At 47.0% G+C, this 23,844-nt stretch overlaps 1 protein-coding gene across 1 annotated transcript in view; it reads right to left on the bottom strand.

Moving 5' to 3' along the window:
• EEPD1 (endonuclease/exonuclease/phosphatase family domain containing 1) overlaps positions 1-16,484 on the bottom strand; it is a 62,943-nt gene extending 46,459 nt beyond the window's left edge. The window contains exon 1 of the mRNA XM_072328711.1: positions 15,490-16,484. Coding sequence (XP_072184812.1) covers positions 15,490-16,343 — 854 coding nt within the window. The 5' untranslated portion in view covers positions 16,344-16,484. The remainder of the gene's footprint in view (positions 1-15,489) is intronic.
• Between the last annotated feature and the right edge of the window lie 7,360 nt (positions 16,485-23,844).

Here is a 23,844-nt window from a genome sequence, read left to right as displayed (position 1 = left end):
TCTTGATATCTAATCTAAACCTACCCTCTTCTAGTTTGAAGCCCCTCGTCCTACCTCCTGCCCTCCCTTCAGCTGTAGTCTAGCCAACCACACAGGCCAAAAATGCAAGCAGCATATCAGCAATTTGCATGCCTCCTGTCTACACAAAGACACCTGCACTATTCAGTACCAGGTACTGCCACAGGATTATGAAAGACTAGAACAACTCAGGTCTTTTCCAGCCTTATAAGAAGCAGTTATTCAGGTGCACACATAGCCCCAGTGGAATTTTGTTTGGTCATAAAACATACTCAGACAAATCTGTGTTGCCCTTCAGTCTCTTGCAATGAGTAAGCAGGGGTGATGGCACCAACATGATGCATCATGCAACGGGAGTTTGGTAACAACATGAGGTGAGCCAATACTCAGTTGGGATCAACAACCCAGCAGGAAAATGCTGCTATAAAGAGTTAGTCAACATTGCCACCCTGCCAGCTCTGTGCTGAAGAAATCTCTCACATGGTGTGCAAACCACCTGATTTCCTATGTGAGCAGAGCTGGGTGTTGAACTTTTTCTTTCCCCCTTGCCCACCCCCATGCCAACACACAACAATGTTCTGAAAGGCTCTTTCAAGAAGGGAAACGCCCATCACATCAGCAGGATGTGAAATGTGGGCAAACTGGAGGAGGTGCAGCTGAGGCAGAGCACAAGACAGCCCACAGCAGGCATCTCTGCATTCAACTCACTGGATATGGAATCTGGCTGGGAAACATCCTGCCCTCTCTGTTTCAGCTTGCTTTGAGCAGACAACAGCTTTTTCTCTGCTGTAAGGGAGGAATGCAAGAGGTTTCAGGTTATGGATCACAATAGTCTGAACAATTGGTACATGTAGCTCCAAGTTATTAATCCCCTTGCTTTTAGAAGCTATCTTCATAGTTTATGAACTTTCAGCACTGGCAATGCCCAGCCTTGCAAAGGTGATGGATGGCATGCAGATGTAGAAACCAATGTAGGGATTCCCATGTAGCAGACTGGTATCCATGGGTAAAGCTTATCCCAGGTTCTAGCAAATAGGAAGAGAGATCCTGAATTGAAAATCAAACTACTGAGCTCCTCTATCACACTTCAGATCACAGCTTTAATCCCACCCCAGCCTCCTCTCTCCTCAAATCAATTCCTTTAGCACTCCACATGCCCACAGCTAATAAATCACATCAGAGAGGGAATGAGAGGAAATAGAGGCACAACACTGCATACCGGAAAAAGTTCCAACTCCATCTAAGCTCCTTACCTACTTGAGGACAGGAAAAGGGGAAATAATCCTATGTAGGAAATATTCCTTTTTCATCCTTTATTTGCTCTGTCTCTTTGGGAATGTTTCAAGAAACTGTAAGGCCTTCTGGAGCAGCACTTTTCACTTCTGCTCTCTGGTGGGCTGGCCTGGAAGCCACTTGAGATCAATAATACAACTATCTCAATATAATGAGACTATAAATAACATAATCCAAGCTTCCAAAGTTAAATCTCTGCACCAAAAGATGCCCTTGTGCAGTCACCTGCACACATATTTTCTATTTCAGCAACCTGCTATTCTTCATTGAACTAAGATTTGGGAAGAAAAAAGGCTAGTTCAGTAGAAAGCCCTATTCTCCCTGCTCTATTAACCTGCTTTTATTTCCCCTGGCTATAAGCACACAAAAAGAAACAGCAAACCAGCAGCAAATCCCCTGAGTGACAGAAAGCAGTGGCAAGAAGCAAGCATCCTTTCCTCACTCTGGAAAGCAGAAGGCCCACAGTGCCAAAAGTTTCTGCTTCTTGATGGCAGGCCAGCAAGCAGACATGCTGAGCCCTGCTCAGAGACAGCCCTAATAGCTCAGCATCACTGTGGGAGCAACCACTCGTACCACCATCACGCCATGCCACTGCTCTCTGCCTTGGCTCCTCACTGTTTCGGGGTTACACTATTCCCATGAACTGCTGCTTGTGTTTCTGCACAGAAAGCAAACAAGAGAACATGCTATCCTCCATACACAGCATACCCCGCAAGGAGGAGGGGATTAGGAGCAAACAATGTTGGAGTGTCTCTGGCGAGCTGGAAACAGTCCCAGCATCAAACTTCACAATGACACACAGGAAGAAGTTCTGAAAGCTTCCCAGTCAAAGAGTAGCCCTGCGTGCCAGGCTCAGGGGTGTCTGGACATAAGAATGGCCTTTAAAGCATAAGGACGCAAGAGAACTGAACACAGACAGCTCCTGTGAATGCACAGAACAGTGGCCTGAGCTCAGCTCTGCTTTCTTTTTTGTTTTTTTCCCCCTCTCCTCTGGCATTCAGTGCTAATTGTGCAGTCCAGCTTCTTAACCTTATTTAGGTCAGAAGCTTCAATACAAAATAGCCTTAGAAACATTAATCTTCTGTGGGGATGGGAAAGCCTGCCTGGCCAAAAGCAGAGCTCGCCAGGTATTACAAGCAAAGCCCAATCATCCTTCAGAAAGTGAGGATGGGAAGATATAGTGCTTCGTGAGTGGGGCTGGGCCAGTGATGCAAAATTATACCTCATGCAGCTCTCTCCGTATGTGCTTTCCACATTTTGTGGGTAAAGTAGCCTTTAGCAAACTATGTGCATCAGAGCGGTGAGGATGCCTACAAGATGATCCCTGGGGTTGCACCCTGATATCCTGCCAGTAACACCGTGTCTTCCTCCACCTTGTCATGCTACAGACTGCTTTCTTCTCCAGCCTGAACATGTAATAACACAGTGGTGAAGCAGCAAGAGAGGTAACGCAGGCACTCCTCATGAGCAGAGGTGAGAGCATTACACTCTGAGCCCTGGTAACTGTTTTACCAGATTCAATAGTGGGCCTAAAGCAACACAAACACATCTCTGGTGGTTCTTCTCAGTGGTACTTACACATCTGTGGGTCTACAAAGTACATGAAGTGGAAATTATAACCATTTTACAACGATGTCATTCCCACTTCTTCATTAGTCTGAGGATAAACTAATCACTGCTCCGCAGATCGCACTTCAGCTTATTTGAAGATGTGTGATTTGTGCCAGTTTTGTTACCATGACTTCCTCCCAAAGTTGTGCCATAAAACCGACTAGTAAAAACAATCAAGCTCATAATTTAATATCTACAGGCAATAACACAGTACTACAACACTGAGATTGCCATGCATCGCATTCCTAAGGCAAAGCAACAGTATGGAAAGCAGGATGAAAAAACAGCACAGCAAGGAAACAGGCAGAAGCATTTGATGATCCACAGCAGACGGGAGGGTGGAAGGAGGGAATAAGCAAGCTGCAGAAAGATGTGTCATTAGGCAGCATTTGTCAGGTTCAATTTGTTTCCCTGCTGGAGTTCAGGTGGCACTGAGATGAAGAGAAGTTCAATAATTCTCCTTTAGCACCCAATTACTTCAGCAGTGGGAGTAAAGTGCCACTGCTGGCTGGACAGCACTTGCTGCAGCTGCCAACCACCTCCATTCCTCAACCCTGCTCATCACTGAGGCAAGCACAGCAGCCTGCAGAGGAGGAGTTGCATGTGCTTTCCACATTCTTCTTGCTGGGTTTGCTCACCTTTACCAGTCTCAACGACTTCTACCAGTCCTGCATTACCACTATTTCCATGTTTCCAGATCCCTCAAAGTACCTCTTATTTCACAAGTGACAGAGCTCTGGGATTTGGCAGCATTTTCAGAAGCAATTCAGTTTTGAGGAGCAGACCTGGCAGGCACAACTTGAGACGAACACCAGAAGTAATAAAAACAGAAGCGACAGCCTCGGTGCCATCTAAGGACGCTGAACTGAAGCCAGTACAAGACCTTTGCCCCCAGACAACATTATATTGCCCTGTAGTAAATAAACATATATGCAAAGTTTATGGACAATGTTTGATTAATATTAGGATACGATTACTCTGTATCACAGGGCACAAAATTACAGGAACAGGAAATAAAAATCTGAAACATACAAGCAACAAAAAGAAAAATGACAGTGTAGACAGCTGGTGAGCCTCCAGAAGAAGTTTTCAAACTATCAGTTGACATTCCCAATGAAAAACACACACACACACCAACTAGGATGGTTTCCATTTAGCTGCTCTGCCTCTAGGTTCCAAGCAGTCCCTTAAAATGCACCATTAAGTACTTCTAAAACTAAGCTACAAGGAGTTTTGTATGGACAACTCACACTTACTCCCACAAATACCAAAGCCAAACCAAGCTATATCTACACAGTGAAGACAAATGACTCCACACTGACAGAGCTGAGATTCTTTCAGTACTTTCTATTTATGTTGACATGCTTAAGCATTCTGTGTTGGAGAGCTACTAAACAATAAGATAGTTCTGATATCTATTCATCAGGCCTTCCCCCTGGAGCTGGTATCTCTGGGCACTGTCTTTAAGGCAGTAAGATACAGATGGGGCAGTTAATGTGCCGTTAAGCTCCTAATGTACATACTAATTCCTTTTAAACAAGCACTACTGCAAGTTAAAAATAATTCCATGTCCAGTACATCAGGAAGTTAACAAGGCCTTTTCCTTTGAAGCCTTAAGCCTATCTGAGGAACAGAAATCAAAAACATAAGGACTTTTTTCCCCTAGAGCACTGGTCCAGGAGCCTCCTCTATTTCCTTCTCTGGAATAAAAGGCAAGGCTGCAATTTTCAATCAGGTTTTGCTTGAAACTTGAACTACCTCAAAAGGTTGGTGATTTTCAACCTGCCTGGGCAGAGGCTTCAGCAGAGGAGACAGAAATACTGCAGCATATGTTGGAACAGAAAGCAGATTAGAGTGATTTGAGGGAAATACCACAGATGATCAAAGGAAACTGAAAGTCCTTGGCCTCCTAGACAGGTGGGTGATATCACAATTCAGGCCTAACGGCTTGAAAGCAAAGGCTCAATCAAAATGCAATTGGAAGCACTCAAGGCGTGGCAAGGCAATTTAAGAGGCCGGCAAAGCCAGTGACATTGCTTTAGTTCAGTAGGACAAGAGAGAGGGTGAGGAATGAGGCACATTCAGGTTAAAAGAGCAAGTCTGACAGTCAGTCGAAGATAGAGGCGATTTCATTTCAACTTCCAGAAACTCAGTGGACAGATTACTGCGTATCTTATTACTTTCACTTGTATTTTGCCCAGTTTGGGTGCACGGATGTGCACTTTAGAGCTCAAAAATGCAGCTATATTTCAAATAAACAAACAAAAAGGCTGCCCAGGGAAGCAGTGGAGTCGCCACCCCTGGGAAGCGGTCAAGAAACATGTAGATGTGGCACTGAGGGACACAGTGGGCATGGTGATGATGGAATGACAGATGGACTTGATGATCTTAGTGGTCTTTTCCAATCTTAATGATTCTATGACTCTACGAAGAAAAAAGTCAAAAATGAAATGGGTCTGAAAGCTCCCTGCAGCAAAAGGTGAAGCGAGCCAACCCACAGCAGAGCACAAGCGTTCTCGGTTTAAAAAAAGAAAAGGGAAACATCACATGCTTAGATGAGGCTTTTGCTTGAGCGCTTCAACCTTCATCTACAGGTGTTTTTTCCATCATTTTTACACTCGAGTGCTCTGTGTGGATGTTGTCCAAATAACTATTAAATCCATGAGCTGCTGACAAAGGGCTGCTCGGTCTCAGAACTTCTATTCTGTCCCTTAAACCACAATTTCCTTTCCTGTGCTAATACCTTCCACCAGAGAAATTAGAAGTGATTAAAACATGCAATTGAGATTACTTTTTTTTTTGTAACCAAAGAGTAATTTCAGAGGGATCTCTTGGTAAAGATAAGTTGGAAACAAGGCCAAGCTGCCTGCCAGCAGCACCGACCTATTCATTCCCCCCACAGCTCACATCTTAATCCAACCCCAAGTTTCCACTAGCTGGATTCAGGTCCCTCTGTACAGCCCTGGGCCCCAGTGCTTTTGCTCAAACCTCACTCACTCTGTTCTGCTGCAGAAAGTGAAGGTGTGATGCCATCCTGCTTGTTGCTCAACACACTGTTTGCCTTGGGGAGGCCAGTGCAGAGGACAGCTGGCAGTACACAGTTTGGGCCACATCGATCATGAACCGGGAATTTAAACACCGTGAGAGATAAGGCAAGGAGTAGGACAAAGGAACAGCAGGAAAACGTGTAGACAGACAGCAAAAGCTGCACTGCTGTTGTTGCCAGAAGCACAGGGTAACTCAGACTGGCCTGTATAAAGGTTGCAGAAGAGGAATAAGGCAGTCACTTTACGTGCTGTAAAGGTTCAGCATCAAAGCCACAGAACTTCCTTTTCGTGCATAAAAGCAACAAATTCAAACATTTTACAGCTTATTTTTTAGTATCCAATTAGAATCACTTCTGGCATAGCATTCTGCAGTTCAGTGGCATGAAGCTAGAGGTGAACTTGGTCTTATTTGCTTAAAGAGGATGTATACGGAGACCAAAACAGGCATCCTAAATTAATGTCTACTGTGCATCCAACAGCAGATCACCACTAGTTCGGCAGAAAGCTGGCTAACACTGACACCAGCCAAACCCCAGAGAGGTCACTGACCGCCAGTCACCGTGAGCAATGCTGCAGAAACATCACTGGAGCAGGACAGCGTGCGCTTTCTGTGACCGCAAGCACTTGCTGAACAGACCAACAAGGGAGAAGTGGGGAAAAACGGAGCTATAAATAAAAAGAAGTCAAAGGAGAACTCTGGAAACAAAAGCAACAGCTTCTTTATCGTGTATCCAAGAGAGGTTCGTGCTTTTTCGCCTTTGTTAAGCAAAAGAAGGGCATATCATTTTTGCATGACTAACAGCATACTGGAGTGAAAGGGATTCAGAGCAGGAAGCCTGCCACTACACCACAGAACAAAATCCTTGCTGATTAATTAGCTGTTCAATAACCCATTACAAACCAGCTCAGCTGCTGGACAGCTGCTTTAGCTAAACATGTAGGGTAGCTAGACAACTTCACCTGAAACACTCTGAAGAATGGAAAATGGAAAGAAGAAAATTTTCCAGTTCCTTCTTTTCCCCTTGAATCTAAGGCGAGAACTATACCCAGGAATAGCACTGTCTGGCAGGACTTGCCCCCAAACAAGCAGAAGGGCATTACTGCACCATGTGCCAGACTCACCACCACAGACACAGAGCCAAGACAGACCCATTCCAGGCAAGCTGGTTGGATGCTGCAAACAGCCCAGCTGCCTCACCAGCCAGCTCCTGGGGAGAGCCGTGAATGGAAACAAGGTCAATTAGCTCAGGTGGAGCACAGGAATAGCTAAGAGATCCTTGCTCTGATACCCACCTGAATTATTCAGAATAGAGCTGGGTGTCCCTGCACTGTCATGTTATTTCACACAGATGGTCAGTGCAACAGATTATAGAATCACAGAATGGTTTGGGTTGGAGGGGACCGTTAAGATCACCTAGTTCCAACTGCCCTGCTATAAACAGGGACATCTCCCACTAGACCATGTTGCTCAAAGCCCCATCCAGCCTGGACTTGAATGCTTTCAGGGAGGGGGCATCCAGAGCCTTGCTGGGCAACCTGTTCCAGTGTCATATCACCCTCATGGTAAAGTTTCTTCTCTCCATCTAAATCTGTCCTCTTCCAGTTTAAAACTATTTTCCCTCATCCTGTCGCCATTTGCCCTTATAAAAAGTCCCTCCCCAGCTTTCCTGCAGGCCCCCTTCAAGTGCTGAAAGGCCGCTATAAGGTCCTCCTGGAGCCTTCTCTTCTCCAGGCTGAGCAGCCCCAGCTCTCTCAGCCTGTCCTTACAGGGAAGGTACTCCAGCCTTACAATCATCCTTGTGGCCCTCCTCTGGACCCACTCCAACAACCCACTCCTTTTTGTGTTGGGGGATGCAGTATTCCAGGTGACATCTCACGAGAGCAGATTAGAAGGGCAGAATTACCCCCCTCAACCTGCTGGTCACACTTCTCTTGATGTAACCAAGCACACAGTTGACCTTCTGGGCTGCAAAGCATACTGCTGGCTCATATTGAGTCTTTCATCAACCTACGCCTTCAAATCCTTCTCCTCAGGGCTACTCTTAGCCATTTTCCACCCAACCTATATCTGTGCTTGGGATTGCCCTAACCTAGTTGTAGGACCTTGCACTCGGCCTTGTTGAACTTCATGAGGTTGGCATGAGCCCACATCTCAAGCCTATCCAGGTCTCTCTGGACAGCATCAACTGCACCACTCAGCTTGGTGTCATCTGCAAACTTGCTGAGGGTGCACTCGATCCCACTGTCCATGTCACCTATGAAGATGTTAAACAACACCAGACCCAACACCAGTCTCTGAATAACACCACACATGGGGCGCAGTCAGCACAATTGCTTTTTTCCAGTAATCTCTTCATTGTCAGCCTCTAATGGTATTATTTCCACCAACAGTGGAAATAATAGTGCAGGGCTGAAGTCTTGCTCCAGCCCTTAAAACCTCCCCACTGTGAGGATGGGAATGAGGTCAGCAGCACTCATTCTTCCGGCTACTTTATGACACTCGTTATGTCTTAAAACAACACCGGTCTGGAGCAAAGAGTGGATGTGCTGCCCAGGAGATAGGTGGAAGGAGAGGGCCAGCCCTGGGCAAGGGGAAGCCATCCCCACCTCTGGCATGGGGCCTAGGAGCTCTCACCTGTGCCTTGCTGCAGCCACCAAGCACTTGGATGCTCTATCACCAGCAGCATCATCCTGCAATGGATTAGTACTGGCACCATTTCCTCTTGTAAAAAATAAATAAATAAAAATTAAAGATTCTGGAAACAAAGAAGCTACTGTACTCCTATTTTTAACCACCATTATTAATGCTGTGCCACAGTTCTCCTCTCCATCACCCTACCACACAAAAGCACTGAGAAATGACTGCAGCCTGTAGTAATTATTTCACAGTGACGCTGTGCCTTAGCATGTCAGCTCACACCTGCACTGCCACCAAGAACAATGCCACTTAAAAATAAGTAAAAGACACACTGTAATCTGTGTCCTATCAACTTCTCCCTGTTCATCCGGCTGAGCTTGGAGATCACTGTTTGGGCAGGACTCCCAGCAACTCTACGCAGTGCTAATTGCAGGCTAGAGCTGCAGGGCCCTACTTACACTGCCACAGGAGAACTGAGCTCCAGCAGCAGGAAAAGTGCAGCTGAAGCCCTAGAACCAGCCTCCTCAGAACACCTCAGCCTCATGCAGCTGGAAATGGCCCCCGCAGAGACAGTCTTCCCCTGCCTGGGCAGGGCTGAGTGGGATTCCATCCACACAGTCCCACAGATCTGCAGTATTTAATGGCCTTGTTTTTGGCCCCCATTTCCTGGTGAGACAATGGCAGCAGCATCTTTAGCCTTCAGGAGCGTTCCTGTTGCTCTTTTTAAGCCGAAGCTACAAAACCACTGCTCCTGAGGCTATGCTATGAGCTCCAAAACCGCAGTAGAGTCAGAGAGCGATCTAGATTTCTTCTTACAGGATGCAGCCCTGCACATTGGCACTATTCCGCTTCCTGTGGCTGGGCTGGGCAGCACAACATCTCTAAAAAGCTGAGCAGGATGAGGTCACAGCCCCATGGGCCCTGAAGCAGGCAGCAGAACATCGGGTGCTGATTGACTGCCACAGATCAGCCGATCCATTCGATGTTTGCTGTGTGGGATACAGCAAGCCCTGCAGAATCTGCAGGAGTAATTTAGCAGTTCTGCTTTACTAAAGTACCTGCAATCCGTAACTTGAATCCGGTGCCATGCAACAAACAGGCAGCAAAGCCCCGAAGGCGTGGAGTGAAACTATGCAGGCATTAAGTGATGCCAGATGTATCAAGTACGCATGTTGGAAATTTTATACATCTGAAGTAAATGCTTGCCTCCCTGATCCGTCCCATTCTAGTCAGGCTTTCTGGAACAAACTGCAGCGGCACAGGAAGATTAGAGTAAAAGACAGGAGAAAGTTTGGTTTTATTTTACACTGATGAACTGACCTTTAGCCACACCACTCCTCCAGCCACATTCTTATCTTTAAAGGGGGTATACTGGCAAAAGCAGCTGCTTAGATACAGCTGCACAGATGCTCAAGGAATGCATTCAGATGCTCAGTCATAGAAGTAAAGCACATGCACAGATCACCATTTAAAAGTGACCCTGCTAAGCTCATATAGGTGGGGGTCAGAATAACAACAACCACACCAACCCCCCATACTGCCACACCATTATTTTCATCTTCAGAAGTATCAGAAAGGAGAAATTAATGGCATGACATGCCTCTGTAATTCTATTGTTCATTAAAAAAAAACAACAATCACTTTGCAAAGTACCCCTAGAAGATACCATCTAAAAAACTCCTTAATTCTCACATTTTTTCCTGAGGTAGCAGGAGGCAGGATTTCCTACACATTACATAAGGAGGGGAGGGTGTATTTGTTCTTATGCAGTTTAAGACTTATTAGCACAGCCAAGTTATTTGAGTCAGGCCTCTTTCCTGCTCTTTTATTGCAGGGGAATTATTCTTGGCAGGGCCCCAGCACGGCATTAGCCTGATAGAGGAAAACCAAACAGACCCAGAAAGAGAGACATGGAGCAGAGATACGTTGGGACTCTGCTGGATCACTGAGAGTCACAGTGACAGAGAGAAATTTCAAAGGCAGCCCAATGCAGAGCCTCCAGGGCATGCAGGTATGGCCATTGCTGCTACTACCAGACCCTGCTGCAAGCAGAAGCAAAGTTGTGTATATGGAGACAGGTTTCTCTCCCATCATTCTGACTGCATCAAGCCAAACTGAAAATGGCCAGCTGGTTACAGAGCTGGGGGCAGGGGGCTGATGTGCTCCACAAGGGAAACACAGACACCAACCCTCAGGGAAATGGAGCCAAAAGAGAAATCGCTGCAAGTACAAACCTTGCATTGCTACCCTGTATTTGTTACTCTACAGCAATCAGTGCAGCGCATGTTAAGGCTTTGCTGCAGATCCTTTCTGCATCAGGAAGCGCTAACTGTGATAAGAAGGAACAAGAGCTGTGCTCCATACAACATGAATCCAAGAACTAGCACCATGATGCTCTACCATCTTCCTACTACATGCATATTTTTTATAATTAAAATCAAATCAAATCAGCTTTCCTTTCAAGATTCTGTCAGTTTGCATTCGTTGAGTTGACAAGCATGACTACAATCACAAAAAATAAGAAAAGGCCTTCAAAAGGTTACCACTCAGTATTAAGAAGTATAACATAAACCAGTTGGAAAACCTCCCCCAGAAAACGTGCTGGGAAACGTGCACAGCTAATTGCTGCCCCTTGGCTAGCAGCATGCTTTCAAGTAAGCAATTAAACTAGAGGATGCACCTCTAGCATGCTCTGTGCATCAGCTGGCGCTGCACGTACCTGTGTCATGTTTTGTGCTGCAGTCACACAGCAGGCGCTCCTGACACGTACGAGCTACACAGCAGTCATATGGATATCATGGCTATCACGAGTTCAGGTGATAGAATCAAGAATCACAGAATATCCCAAGTTTGATGGGACCCACAAGGATCTCAGTGCCCAGCTCCTGGCTCCACACAGAACCACACGAAGTTCAAATCCTGTGTCTGAGAGTGTTGTCCAAACATTCCTTGAGCTCCAGCAGCCTGGGGCAGTGACCGCTGCTCTGGGGATTCTATTCCCAGAGCTCAACCACACTCTGGTGAAGAACCTTTTCCTAAGGCTCAGTCTGAATGGCCAGGAGGGACAGGCCTGAGGCAGGTACAGACTGAGAATGGAAAGAGATCTTCCCCCCAGTGTAGACCTGAGGTAAGGGGATAACCCTCCTGGTCCTCTCCTAACCTCAGCCAGAGAAAATATCTTCTCTGGGGCCGCTCGCCCTCCCCATGAGGAATCACACAGCATTTTATTTGACGTCAATAGTCAGTTATGATCACGCCAGTATTCTTGAGGCAACTGTCGAAGACATTTCCCCAACCCAAAGGTTGCTAAGAGCAAGGAAGGCCAGATCTGCCCCTGCTTTAAGCAAGTTCTACATTTGCTGTACCACACCTGCAAGAAATAGCGTGAGTTTGGACAATTTCCCCCACATTTGATACTTTAATCCAATTCATCACGCTCGCCTCCATGTTCATCACATTAATGTCTTCTAAAATTATTCTCCAGTCCTCTGAATGAAAATACCTCATTCCTCCACTCCAAACAGTCACAAACATAGATCCTTGTAATGTAAGAAAGAGGGTGAGGGCAGGGCTGTGTTTCTCTATTTTTGCACTGCAGAGATGCATTTCAAAATAGCTTAGCAGTAGTAGTCATACTTACTGATTTGGTACACATTCCTCTAGCTGCTATTCTTAAGAAATTTAGCACTTTGGGAAATGTGTGGAGTATTTGTTCCCCTCCTTCAGCAGATTACTCCATGTGAAGTTTGACCTTTTCTTGCTTTTTTATCCCTTTTTTTGGGGGGGGTTGAGGGGGGGTTGTTTGTCTTAAATAAACAAGGGCACTCTTTCTTTCCTTTAGTGCAACACCGTTCTTTCAGTGCAAAACTGCTCGGGGCTTGAAGGAAGCCTCATCTTCCAGCCTCACCTGGAAAGGAGCAGCAATTTTTCCCATTGCTAATGCCTGAAAGAAGTCATCCAGGAGGTATCAAACGTGTGAAGTGAACTGGGGATGAAGAAAAGTTTAAAAATATATATTTAAAAGCACAAACAATAAGCCAACCTTTCAGCTGTCATGAAAGTCCCTGTACAGAGACCTACAGCTCAGATTAAGATTCTTCACTGCTCCTTACACATTATTTATGACTATCTTCTTGACTTGCTGTATGTACTTGGGTTTAGAAAGTGAGAGGATGCAGGTTGTCATACAGGAGCCACACTGCCACCAAGCAGCCCCTGAGACCACACAGGGTTGCATGACTTAGGTATGTGTGGATGGAAGAGCACCAAGTGCCTTAGCAAACAGGCAATACACTTACCAGCTAAGCTGTCAGGCTAAATAGACAACAGATCAACCAGGAAAAGCTTGCTGCTGAAGTTCCCAGTATGACCATCCACTGAGCACCTTAAGCACACACCTTCTGTAGCACACTGACTGCGTTGGGCCAGAGCACTGGAAGGCCCTGTGCAGCACCAATGTGTTCCTAACTGAAGTAGCAAAAGATGAGTTTTCCCTGCCAATTATCAACTGGAGGCAATTCACCAGGGCAAAGATTAGTTTGCAGGCCATCTTATCAGCTTCCAGGGTCTGTAGCTAGGGGACCATGGACTTCACATGCATGGGAGGCTGCTTCCAATCTCAGCAAAGCCTCTTACAGTAGCAAAGCTCCATGGATCTCAGCAACACAGAATGAGCAAGAGGAAATTCCTTCCTGCTGCTCCCTGAGGTGCTGAGTAAAACTTTTACCAGTGCATACTCTTTTTTTCCTGCATTGTGTTGATTTTTCTGTTCTCACATTTACTTTCCCAGGAAGGTTTCACAGGCCTATCTGTGGATGCACATCACTCATTCTTTTCTTTCCAGCTTATCAGAAGCGTGGTCAAGTACCCAGAACAATTGTACCGTGCGTATTTGTGCAATTAAATGGAACAGGAAGAAAAAAAACTACTTGTATCGAGCTCTTTCAGAGTTTCAGAGAGCATTTACACCACTGAGTGCAGTCAAGTACCTGCTTGGTTACACTGGATAGAAAGAAAGGGACGTGCAGGCTAAAATCAGAAACAAAACTGTTGTGATCACACTCTGCGGGCACAGTGCAAAGCTTGGGCCAACACAGGCTTATGTTGTAAGCCACTTTCTCTGTCCTTTTCAATAGATGTATTGTGTCGGGTTGTGCTTCTCCCCCAGTACTGCTGAAAAAGCAGAAGTGAGGGGCAGTTAACACTTCACCAGAGGAGGCCCTAAGGTAAATGAATGAGTAGAAATCACCAGAGGGACTCTTTTTGTTCAATATTTAGAACTGGAACCCAACAATCCTAAGATTGGCAGGATGAAGAGATGGATGCTCCCCAGCAGCAATACCTGCCCCTGACACCCAGCTCCATGAGACCTCATCTCTAGGACCACCCCAGGCAGCACAACTGGAAGGGGGAGCTGTGAGGTGTCTAAATTGGCAGAACGGCCATCGAAAGCTGAAAGTGCAACATCAAATTGCTCCTAGCTGGACTATCAACTTCATTTGGCTGCTGTGTCGTCATGGCTGGAGGCTGATAGACGTTTCCTGTGCTGGAGCATCGAGTGCCCCCATACCACATAGCAAGCAGGAGGAAAGCAGCACAGACAAGAGGTGTCCCTGACTGGGGACACTGTACCACAACACCGGATTACTGTTACCATCTTTCCAGTATGCCTGACCTCTGTGACCACATGGACAACAGCCATCATGGCAGCTCAGCTCCAGGGAAGGAAAGGGCTCTTGGCACCACCAAGCATAACAGTTCATCAGCATTTCCTTTCCCCATCATAATCTCAAATTTAGAAGTCTGAGAATCACCCTACTAATCTCCAACTGGGATTCTGAACAGAAGCCGGAGAGAAAAGCCAGTTTGCCAATGCCACAAACTAGACAACAGATAAGCTGGGACAGATTTAACATGTGAAAAGGAGAGGGCAAAATTACAGCAAAATCCTCACTGCATTCTTACAGGGAGTTCAACAACAAAGTTCTTTGGAAAAGTGACACCCCAGCACTCCTGTGTAATTACCTTACAAAAAACCACTCCTGGCTTTGCAGCCGTGAAACAGAAGTACCAGCCTAGTTTGTTTCAAAGGTCTGCTTGGCCACTGACCACACTGCAAACAGATCTTAGTCGGTGACTCTAAACCCAGTGAAGTCTGGGCTGGCTGGCTGCCGGCAGGAGGGATTCAGCTCTGCCCAGCAAATGAAGATTCCTAGCAGGGAAGAGGCAGCTGGTCATATTAGCACGGCACAGGGACAATCCAGGTTCTGCCCCACACTACGCGCTCCTGCAGATGAGCAGCTCCTCTGGCATAGCAAATACTCAGAGATTGCTTGCTCATTATTGAACTGTGTCACCCTCATGAGATGAGCTTTGGCATTCCATGCTCGTTACACAGCCCAAGCCATCCTGCATGTTCTGAAGTCTTTTGATCTCCCTCCTGATGAGGAGTAGCCACAAGGCAGAGCAGACTACAGCCCCAATACTGAGGTTAAGGATGTCGCAGCCCCAAGCAAAGCTTTTTTGCTTTCAGTAGCAAAGTCTGTGACTTTTTCCAAAGCCTCTCACCTTTTGGGGAACCAATCCTTGATCACGGCAACAAGCCCTAACTGGCTCACTGTGACCAGCCAAAACCAATAAGCGTAAATACACAGGCACTTAACTGGGCGGCTCACCATTTGTCAAGGAGTTCAGTAACTTTACCAAGTGGCAATCACCATACCCAAAGCATCAGGACTCAATCAGGGATCCACCACAAGGAGTGGGAATGGAAAAGAAGAAGGTACTGGGATCACAGTGGGACGCTACAGCACCTAAAGCCCAGAGATATTGACCTACGATCCCAAGGGAAGCCAGTCCAGCAGGACAAATGCTGCCTCTTACCTGTTCTCCAGCAGCGTCATGCAGATGACCTCCCGCACACCTGGGTTGTTGGCTTTCTCGATGGAGCAGCTCTGCAGGTTCCACGTAGCCACCCTCAGCACGGGTCTGCCATCCCTCAGCCCCCCAAACATCTCCACAGAGGGGCGAGTGGAGATGATTTGGGTTGGGCCCCCAGGGGGAAAATCCAAGTCCTCGCTCTGGAGGCTGAGAGAAGTAGGGCTGGGATGAGGCTTGGCTGTGAAGTTGAGGCCACCATTGGTGTTCGTTGAAGGGGGTCGGGACCTCTCTGCAAAAATCTGATGCCGGATTTTGTCTAGGAAAGAGGAATTGATGCAGTTCATCCTCACCAGGTCCTCGATACTTTTGAAGGGCCCGTGCTCCTTCCGGTAGTCCACGATGCTGTTGGCGATCTTCTCGGTGATGCCGCGGATGCTCATGAGCTGTGCCGGCGTGGCGGTGTTGATGTTGATCTTGGTGGCGGACAGGTGGTGCTCCGAGGCCAGGTCCTTCCGCAGGGAGCTGGGCGAGTGCTGCGCAGAGCTGCCCTTACTGCTCACACAGATCTCGAACTTCACCTGCTCCAGCTTGGCCGCCCCCACCCCGCTCACCAGCGCCAAGTCCTCCACTTTCTTGAAGCCACCGATGTACTCCCGGTACTCCACGATGTTCTGGGCCACCACTCGGGTGACCCCGGGCAGAGTCATCAGCTCCTCCTCGGTGGCCGTGTTGATGTTGAGCCTCTCTTGGTTGACCAGGATGTTGCTGAAGTTGCACGCCGCACTGAACTTGCGGCTGTGGCACAGGTCGGCAGGGTCCCGGGGGATGGAGCGGTGGCAGCCCAGGTTGCCCCCCATCTCACCGCCGCCGCACCAGGGCGCTGCCGGAGCCGAGGCGAGCCGTGAGCCCGGGCCTCATGGACCCCGCGGCGACCGCCGCTGCCTGGGGACAGAGCCAAAACGCGCTCAGACAGCCCCTCAGCAGCCCGTCCTTCCTCCTCCTCCTCGGGCCACCAACGATCCCCAGCCGCTCACCGGACAGCGGGGAGAAGCGACCGGAACACCCCGCTTCCACACCCGCCCCCGTCCCCTACGCGCCTCCGCCCCGCTCCGCTGCCGCCCCGGGCGCCCAGCGCAGCCTGCGCCCCGCCGGCGGGAGTAGAGCTTCGCTACGAGCTCCCGCCCCTCGGCCGGCGGGCGGGGCCTGCCGCATCGCACCGCCTACCGGGGCGGGACGAGCCCCTGCCCGGCCCGGGGAGCGGAACGAGGCCGTGGCCCGGGTTGAGGAGCAAGTGGGACCGGGTGTGATCGGCCCGCCCCCGAGATCCCTGCGTGGGGTGGGTGCGGCACCGCCGAGAGTCACGGCGAGCCGTAAGTTCTCTTTCAGCCCTAACGAGAGCCCCGCCACCGAGATGCACCGGCTGTATGTTGCTTCGCTGCGCTCTCATACGCCGGGGTAAAGTCTGCGGTGCGGGCGTTTCAGGCTGCAGGCACGTCTCAAACCGGGGTGCTCCGCAGGCTGGAACTCCCCGCGTACTGCTGCTGGAAGCAGCCCTGCCTCGGCCCGCTGTCCCCGCTCCGATGCGTTTCCCTAACTCGGCACCACCGTCCTGCCCCGAAATCCTTCTTGCATCCGTGTGTCTGAGCTGGCTGTGAAGTAACTCCTTTTCTGCCTGTGCCGGTGAAGCTCTCTAGTGTGCAGCCGGCTGCCGCACTGCCCCGTGCTGCGCTGCCAGCGGAGCAGTAGCCAAGTGAGCTGGGTGGAAACCAGCTCGGCTGCGACCACGCAGTATTGACTGCAGTGTCAATGAATCCTACACATCGTTTGTGGGTGTATTGAAAAAGAAGGGGGAGGAAAACTGAGGTGCTGACAGTACACGTACATTTCTTTCAGCCCGACAGAAAACGGTGTGTGAAGTGTTTTCAACATGAAGGCTCGTCGTTGGCCCTCTCATTAAAACTAAGCAGCTTGCAACAGTGGCTTAAACATGCATTTTCCTTGCTAAATTAATGAAAATCATCTGGGGTCACCTGAAATAAAAGGCTGAATTTGTGCAGTTACTTAGATGAAGAGGAGGGGAATGCGATGCGAATGATGGAGCTGCACCAGGCTTTTAGATTGCACACGGGCACTGCAGCTTTGACATTTGCACTAGATATTTTGCTGCGGATCACACATTTCTCTTCTCTTTGGCCGAGCAATAGAGTTAGCAAATGATCATTACTGGAATGGGTACTTGCTGCATTAGGGCATTGGCTCTTTGCTGACTGCTGGAGCGGTGAAAGTGCTCACTTAGGTGATTAAATGCTTCCCCGTCTGCTGGAAAGTGCTCTGTGCGCTGTGATAACAGTGGCCAATGCAGCAGAAGTCATGCTGGGCCTAATTCTGCTGGGATGATACTAGCGCAGAGCTGGAAACAATTAACCACTCAAATGAGTATTCTTTGTGAGGCAATGTTATTACAGTAATAGCTCCGCAAGCTGTTCTCTCAACGGAGAACACAGTCCTCTGCTTTCTACCATAGGTTGCTTAGAATTGATTTAGGCTCATTAAATAAGTTTCGAAGCTGAAAAGTGCCAAAATCCATTCGAGGTGTGCCCAGTGCCTGCAGGCAGCTCCAGGTTTTCTGCGCTTTGGAAAGAAGCAGAAGCATCTCCAGAAAGAAAGTGACACGCAGCGCTCTTGTCCAGCACTTTCTGTTGTCAGCAGCTACTTGGCATGTTTTGAGTTTGCAGCATGAAGCTGAGTGCCAGGACACAGCTGCAATGTTGATGAGGAAGCGGGGCACAGAGTGGTGCAATAGGTGTCCCGTCACCCTGCCCTGAGTATGATCCATGCTAACGGAGTGCAGCAGTCAGTAAGGGAAATTCAACTCCGTTAGCCCTTTAACCTGCTTCTTTTTGGCAATATGATGACAAGGAAAGTTGCAGGGAGTTTGCTGAACTCTGAGTCAACTTATGACACATTTTAGCATTTTCTGGAAAGCATTAAAAGATGTGAAGACGTCTGTATTTTAAAAGGTTAAAAGAAAAGAGATGAGTTGGCTGGCTTGACATCAGTGTTATGCAATCCATTAGCATGAAAAAGCAAACCACGAGGTGCAGCCAGTAAATGACTGAAAAAAAAAAAAGAAACAATAGCAAAAATTACTGACAGCCAGTGCAGGCAACAGAAAACGGCTCTTGTGAAATTCATCAGGTAGATGCTAGGGTTTATCTTCAACCCAATCTCAGGCTCAGCGATTGATCACAGCTTGCTGCTGCAGGCTGGCAGGGAACCTCCCAGCGCTGCTTAACACCTCATGTGACAGGAGGCTGCAGAGCTGGGTTTCCTGAACCTCCAGCCCAAACAGGTTGGAGGTCTCCAAAATGCTGTGGGTGGCTTATTTCTCAGGATCTGCAGCTTATTGCTGAACTGAGTAGCTGGCTGCTTGACAGGTCTGGATTAAAATCTCAGTGCTAGCTAAATAGACTTCTGCTGCACTGAAGATGCCAGGCTGAGGAGCATCTCAGCAGGCCTCCATAGGTAGGGGATACAGAAGGATGCCTGCAAAAGGCCCTCTGTAGCAGCCGTCACCCATTGCACACAGTGCTTTCGTATATGCATATATATGGCATAGCAAAATCCAGGGGTAGCACAGTGTCATCTGCTTTCTGGCTCTGGGATTCTTCCCTAGTAGGAGTGGTTCAAAATGGAAAGAAAAAAAATCAAATGAAACTTTTCTATAAGAAAGAAACTTTTCTCCCATGCCTTCAAATGAAATGTTTAAGTATGACATGGAATTGCCTAAATTCCAAACTATGGACTAGATGAAGATACTGTTGGTCTATTGACTTCAGTCATGTAAAGAATCAGCCTAGAGGGTTCTGTGTTTTACAGTCTTGACTTCTCAGCATTTTAAGATGGCTTTCAAATCGGAGTCTATCTTCATATTTTCCAAGATGCCTTATCTATGTTGCAGAGATGCTCAACCAATAAACTTTCATAAGGGACAAAAGGGGCCAGGAAGTGTTGCTCAATGCCTTCAGTCTTCAAGCAGCAGCTGCCATGTGATAGTGCCTTTTCCAGTTCTTGCTTACACAGCCCTTGGGAGTCGGGGACATGGCACTTAATAGCAATCACACATCACAGAACTCAAAGGAAAATTCCATGTGCATGGCTGTTCCTGGGCTGTTCTAAGTAGAAGTTGCTTTCATGTCTCCTTCTCAGAGAAAGAAAAGGTGACCAAGTGGGGTGTGCTTGCAGGAAGCCACCCAGAGAGTGTTTTGTCAGACCTGCTACACTGGGCACTTAATGGGCAAGGACCTGTAGAGGAAACTGAATAACTGCAATGTTTGTATCTTTATTAAAAGGAGTTATTAAAATAATTGGTTTCCTTCTGAGAGAATGTCCTCAGAAACATTTGTAACAGGGGCCTGAGGCAGAAGGCAGTGTTACTGAGACAAGTAATAACAAGTAGGAGATAGCAATTTCAGGGGCAATGGAATTTAGGAAGTCTGATTTCTGATGGCTCTTTCCTCTGTTTTTTTACTGATGTAAAATATTACTGTTGAGTATACATCAGTCTCTCTATAGTGTTGCTATCTCAGATGTCTGTGTTCTACTTGGCCATTAATTGTTGTAGCAACTGTAGGAATGTGGTATTTTGAGGCATTTAGCCTCTCTATCAAATTTGCTTGAAATAAGCCCATGTTCCAATAAAAATCCTCAGGGAGGGGATGACAAGCAGAGTAGCAGATAACATAGCCACATGAATGTTATTTTCTTACAAATGCAATGCCTGTGGTGTGAGCTTTTTTTCTTGTAAGGCATTTTACATGGCTGCCAAATGTTGCAAAAAGATTAAGTGATGTCATGGATGCTGTGTTGCCAAGTTACGAGTGTCACATCCTCCAGAAATGCTACACCAAAAGGGCGAGCAGAAGTGACTCATCTTTATGCCTTAGTTAGGCCTTCCTTTTGGTAGCTGTTGGGTCTAAAACCCAGATCTCTCCCTCTCACAGGAGCTCTTAGCCACTGGCGCACCATTTTCTTTCATTAGTGCATGGTGGAGTAGCTCATCCTGGAGGGAAGCAAGAGAAGGATGCATTAGAGAGGTTCTCCTACAGAGTTTGGGATATGATTTTCATTTTCCTTAGACAGCAGGGGAGTTAGCTTCTCAATCTCTCAAATCCGAAGTGGCACTGCTATTTACTCAGATATTCCCTGAGTCATAGGGCCAGGAAGGAATTCAAAATGTAGACCTTCCTTCACCCCAGGCCAAGTCACCAAGGTCATGTGCACAGTAGCTGGCTTGCTCCAGGCTTCCTGGAGTGGCATCTCCTGAAATTCCCGAACGAGGGATACAGTGGGCCTGTATCACAGTTGATGTTTTCTTGGAGGCCCAGTAAGGCGGATCTCTTACAAGAATGTCCATAAATCACCCTGTTGTGATTTTGGCAGGGGAGAGAGTCAGAACTACTGACTTGCAAGCCTGGTGTCTCAGTTGTCACCCTGGGCAAGGTTTCAGTGATTCCTCCCAGAATGGATTTTCATGAAAAAAAATGTGGGCGAGAGTGTATGCATCTCAAGTGCTAAGCATATTTAACGCCAGAAATAATGGTGAATATTGAAGCTTGTCTCACAATCACTTTGTTATTTCACTGAAGAAATTATTTTGCATCATGTATTATTTATTCATTACCTGTAGGTACTTGATTGCCTTCTACTAAATGAAGGCTTAAAACATTACCATCAGTTTTCTTGTTAACAAATTTAAAAAACATGCTTAATAAAATCCATTTTGTGTTTACTGTTGTCTTTTCAAAGAGATTCGAGTGTGCTAGTTAGTCAACTCATACAAACAGCTCCTTCACTGAAAGTGATTCTGCAGCCATTGTAGCATGCAATGCAATTCTGATTAACCTTATGTATTACTTAGAACTTCTGCTTTTGAGGTGTTGGGTTTTGTTTCTGCTGGTAGGTGAGGTTTTTTAGTATAAAACCAGCTCAGTCTCTACATCTTATTCTAGCTGTTCTTTAGATCCTGAAACTATTCACAGAGGTAAAACTTGGACTCAGTTATCCTTATTTTTCTTGTATGTAAGGAGCGATCAGGTCTCCAAGTTGTTTGCTTGTGCTAAGACTTGTTTGCTTTCTCTGTCTCTACATGTGTGAATTCCTGTTTGTTAAGAAGCAAAAATAAACCAAACAAAAAATCCACAAAGTAAAATCCTTTTTTGTTCCTTAGCCCCAGAGTCTCAGATGAGATCTGTAGAGGACAAAGCCCTGGTGCAAATCCAGAGCTCTGCTCAGCATCAGGTTGTTTGTTTATGAAACAGAAGATACATTGTGTAAGAGGTTTCACACAAAACACAGCATCTTCCTTACATGAGGATCTTTTCCATTCTCTGCACAGATCCCTTGAGAAAATCTCTCTTGAGAAAGTCTCTCGCTTTTCAAGTTCTGCACCAACAATTAAAATGGTTCCATGACCTCAGCCACTCCCAGCAGACTTTGAACTTCTCTGGGGAGCCTTCCAGACAGGCGACACCTAGCTGCATGATCATTACAATGTCTTCTGTGAAGGTTTGATCTATTTCCTATAGAGACAGAGGAAGGATGCCCGGAATGATTCAAGATGGTGCTATGCTGACTTATGTGAGTGTGTGGACCCATGCTGTTGATAGAATTAACTGGTATAGTACTCTATCTGAAAGTCAGGCTTGTTCAAGTGTAGACATAAAGGAAGTAAGGAAAGCAGGACTATATAGAAGTATTCCTCTAAAATCAGGTCCTATAGGATGGCTACTTAGAGAAGACAGATGTGCTCAGGTCAGCAGCATCTGGTGGAATTGGTGGCAGAGTGCATGTGGAACCAAGCTGGGCAATACTGAATTACTAGGAGGAGAGGGTCCTCAAGCACCTGGAGCTGGACAGCACTGATCAGGAAATGAAGGACCTATACACCTAACTTAGGTCTCTAGAAAGTCTGTTGCATAAACAATCATTTTAAGTACATGGAAGACTATTAGATGTTTAAAAGGAAAAAACCATCAGGGTGGCTTCAACAACCTCACTGTTTTCTTTGATAGGTCAACTGACTTGAGAGGAAAGACAGTGTACTTACAAAGGTTGCAGGTGGCACTAAGCTGCAGGGCCTGCAAGGACTGTGGCAGGTGGGATCAAATGTCAAAGCAGCTTTCACAGATGATAAGGATGTTCCAGAACTGACGAGATGAGCTTTGGTAGAGGCCTAGAGAAGAACAGTCCTCAGCATCTATGCCCACAGATGCAGCAGGAGAGGCTCACAGTGTAAACAGGAATCATCAGTGTGTCCTACTGGGAAGAGAATGAGGGTTGCTTCTAGCTGATCTCATTAATTCTGCTGACATGATTAGGAAGATAGCTATGCAATGACACAATTGCCACCAAAAACATGATGCTTAGAGCCACCATGCTGGAGAACTGGTGAATTACTAAGTAGCTGCCAGATCCTGTATCAGTCACAAAAAACATGGAGCTCCCTCCAAACAAATCCCACAGCCCTGAAGATCTTGCTGTTTTAAGCCCTGGTCCTAGTCCTTGCTTATGCCCAGTAACATATACTCTGCTAAACAGCTTAACAGGGACTGTGAAGTGCTTTGAACAACTCCAACCCTTTTTCTAGCCAAGACTCGTCTACTTAAGACAGTTTTTCCCAAAGTATGAAGAGCCATGAAAAAAAATCACCATTGCCATCTTACACAAGCTTTTGTATGGGGTGCTTCTGTTGCTGGCATAATGCAGGACATTCATTCCTGCACAATTCCATGCACAATTCACCTGGCACAGCACATACAAGATAGCTGTAATTTCTACGTGTTATTCTGAACGTTACGGGACTTAGTTTTTTCCTTTGGACAGATTCTCAGACTTTGCTGTGGATCAGGAATGGCTCTGAGAACCTCTTGCTTTAAAAACACTCTCAGTACATAATGTGAAACCAGCTTTAAATGTTTCTCCCGGGTGTCCCAGGAGCATGCAGTTGATTAATTCTGATTTCACCCTGCAGAGAGCCATGTCACACACAAGCCCTTGCCACCTGGTATACTAGCCACATTCTTCATCTGTTAGTCACGGAGCATGTCTGCCTTTAACTTACAGTCGCAGCTAATTATGTGCACGGGGTGCTCCTCCCATGATTCCGGAGTTCCTGTCTCCTGATGCTGCAAGGTGTCAGTGTTCCTACACAGTCACCTTCCCGGTGACCTAAGGGGATGCATGACTCCTAGGATAGAGCAGGAGGAAGACTGGACACTCAGTAAGGATAATAAGTTCGGAGAAATGGTTGGGAGAGTGACTGTGCTTAAGCTGACTAAGGTTCCATCCCAGTGGTGC

Source organism: Excalfactoria chinensis, chromosome 2 (assembly GCF_039878825.1).
Source record: "Excalfactoria chinensis isolate bCotChi1 chromosome 2, bCotChi1.hap2, whole genome shotgun sequence".
NCBI lineage: Eukaryota > Metazoa > Chordata > Aves > Galliformes > Phasianidae > Excalfactoria > Excalfactoria chinensis.
This window is presented reverse-complemented; position numbering and strand designations above follow the sequence as displayed.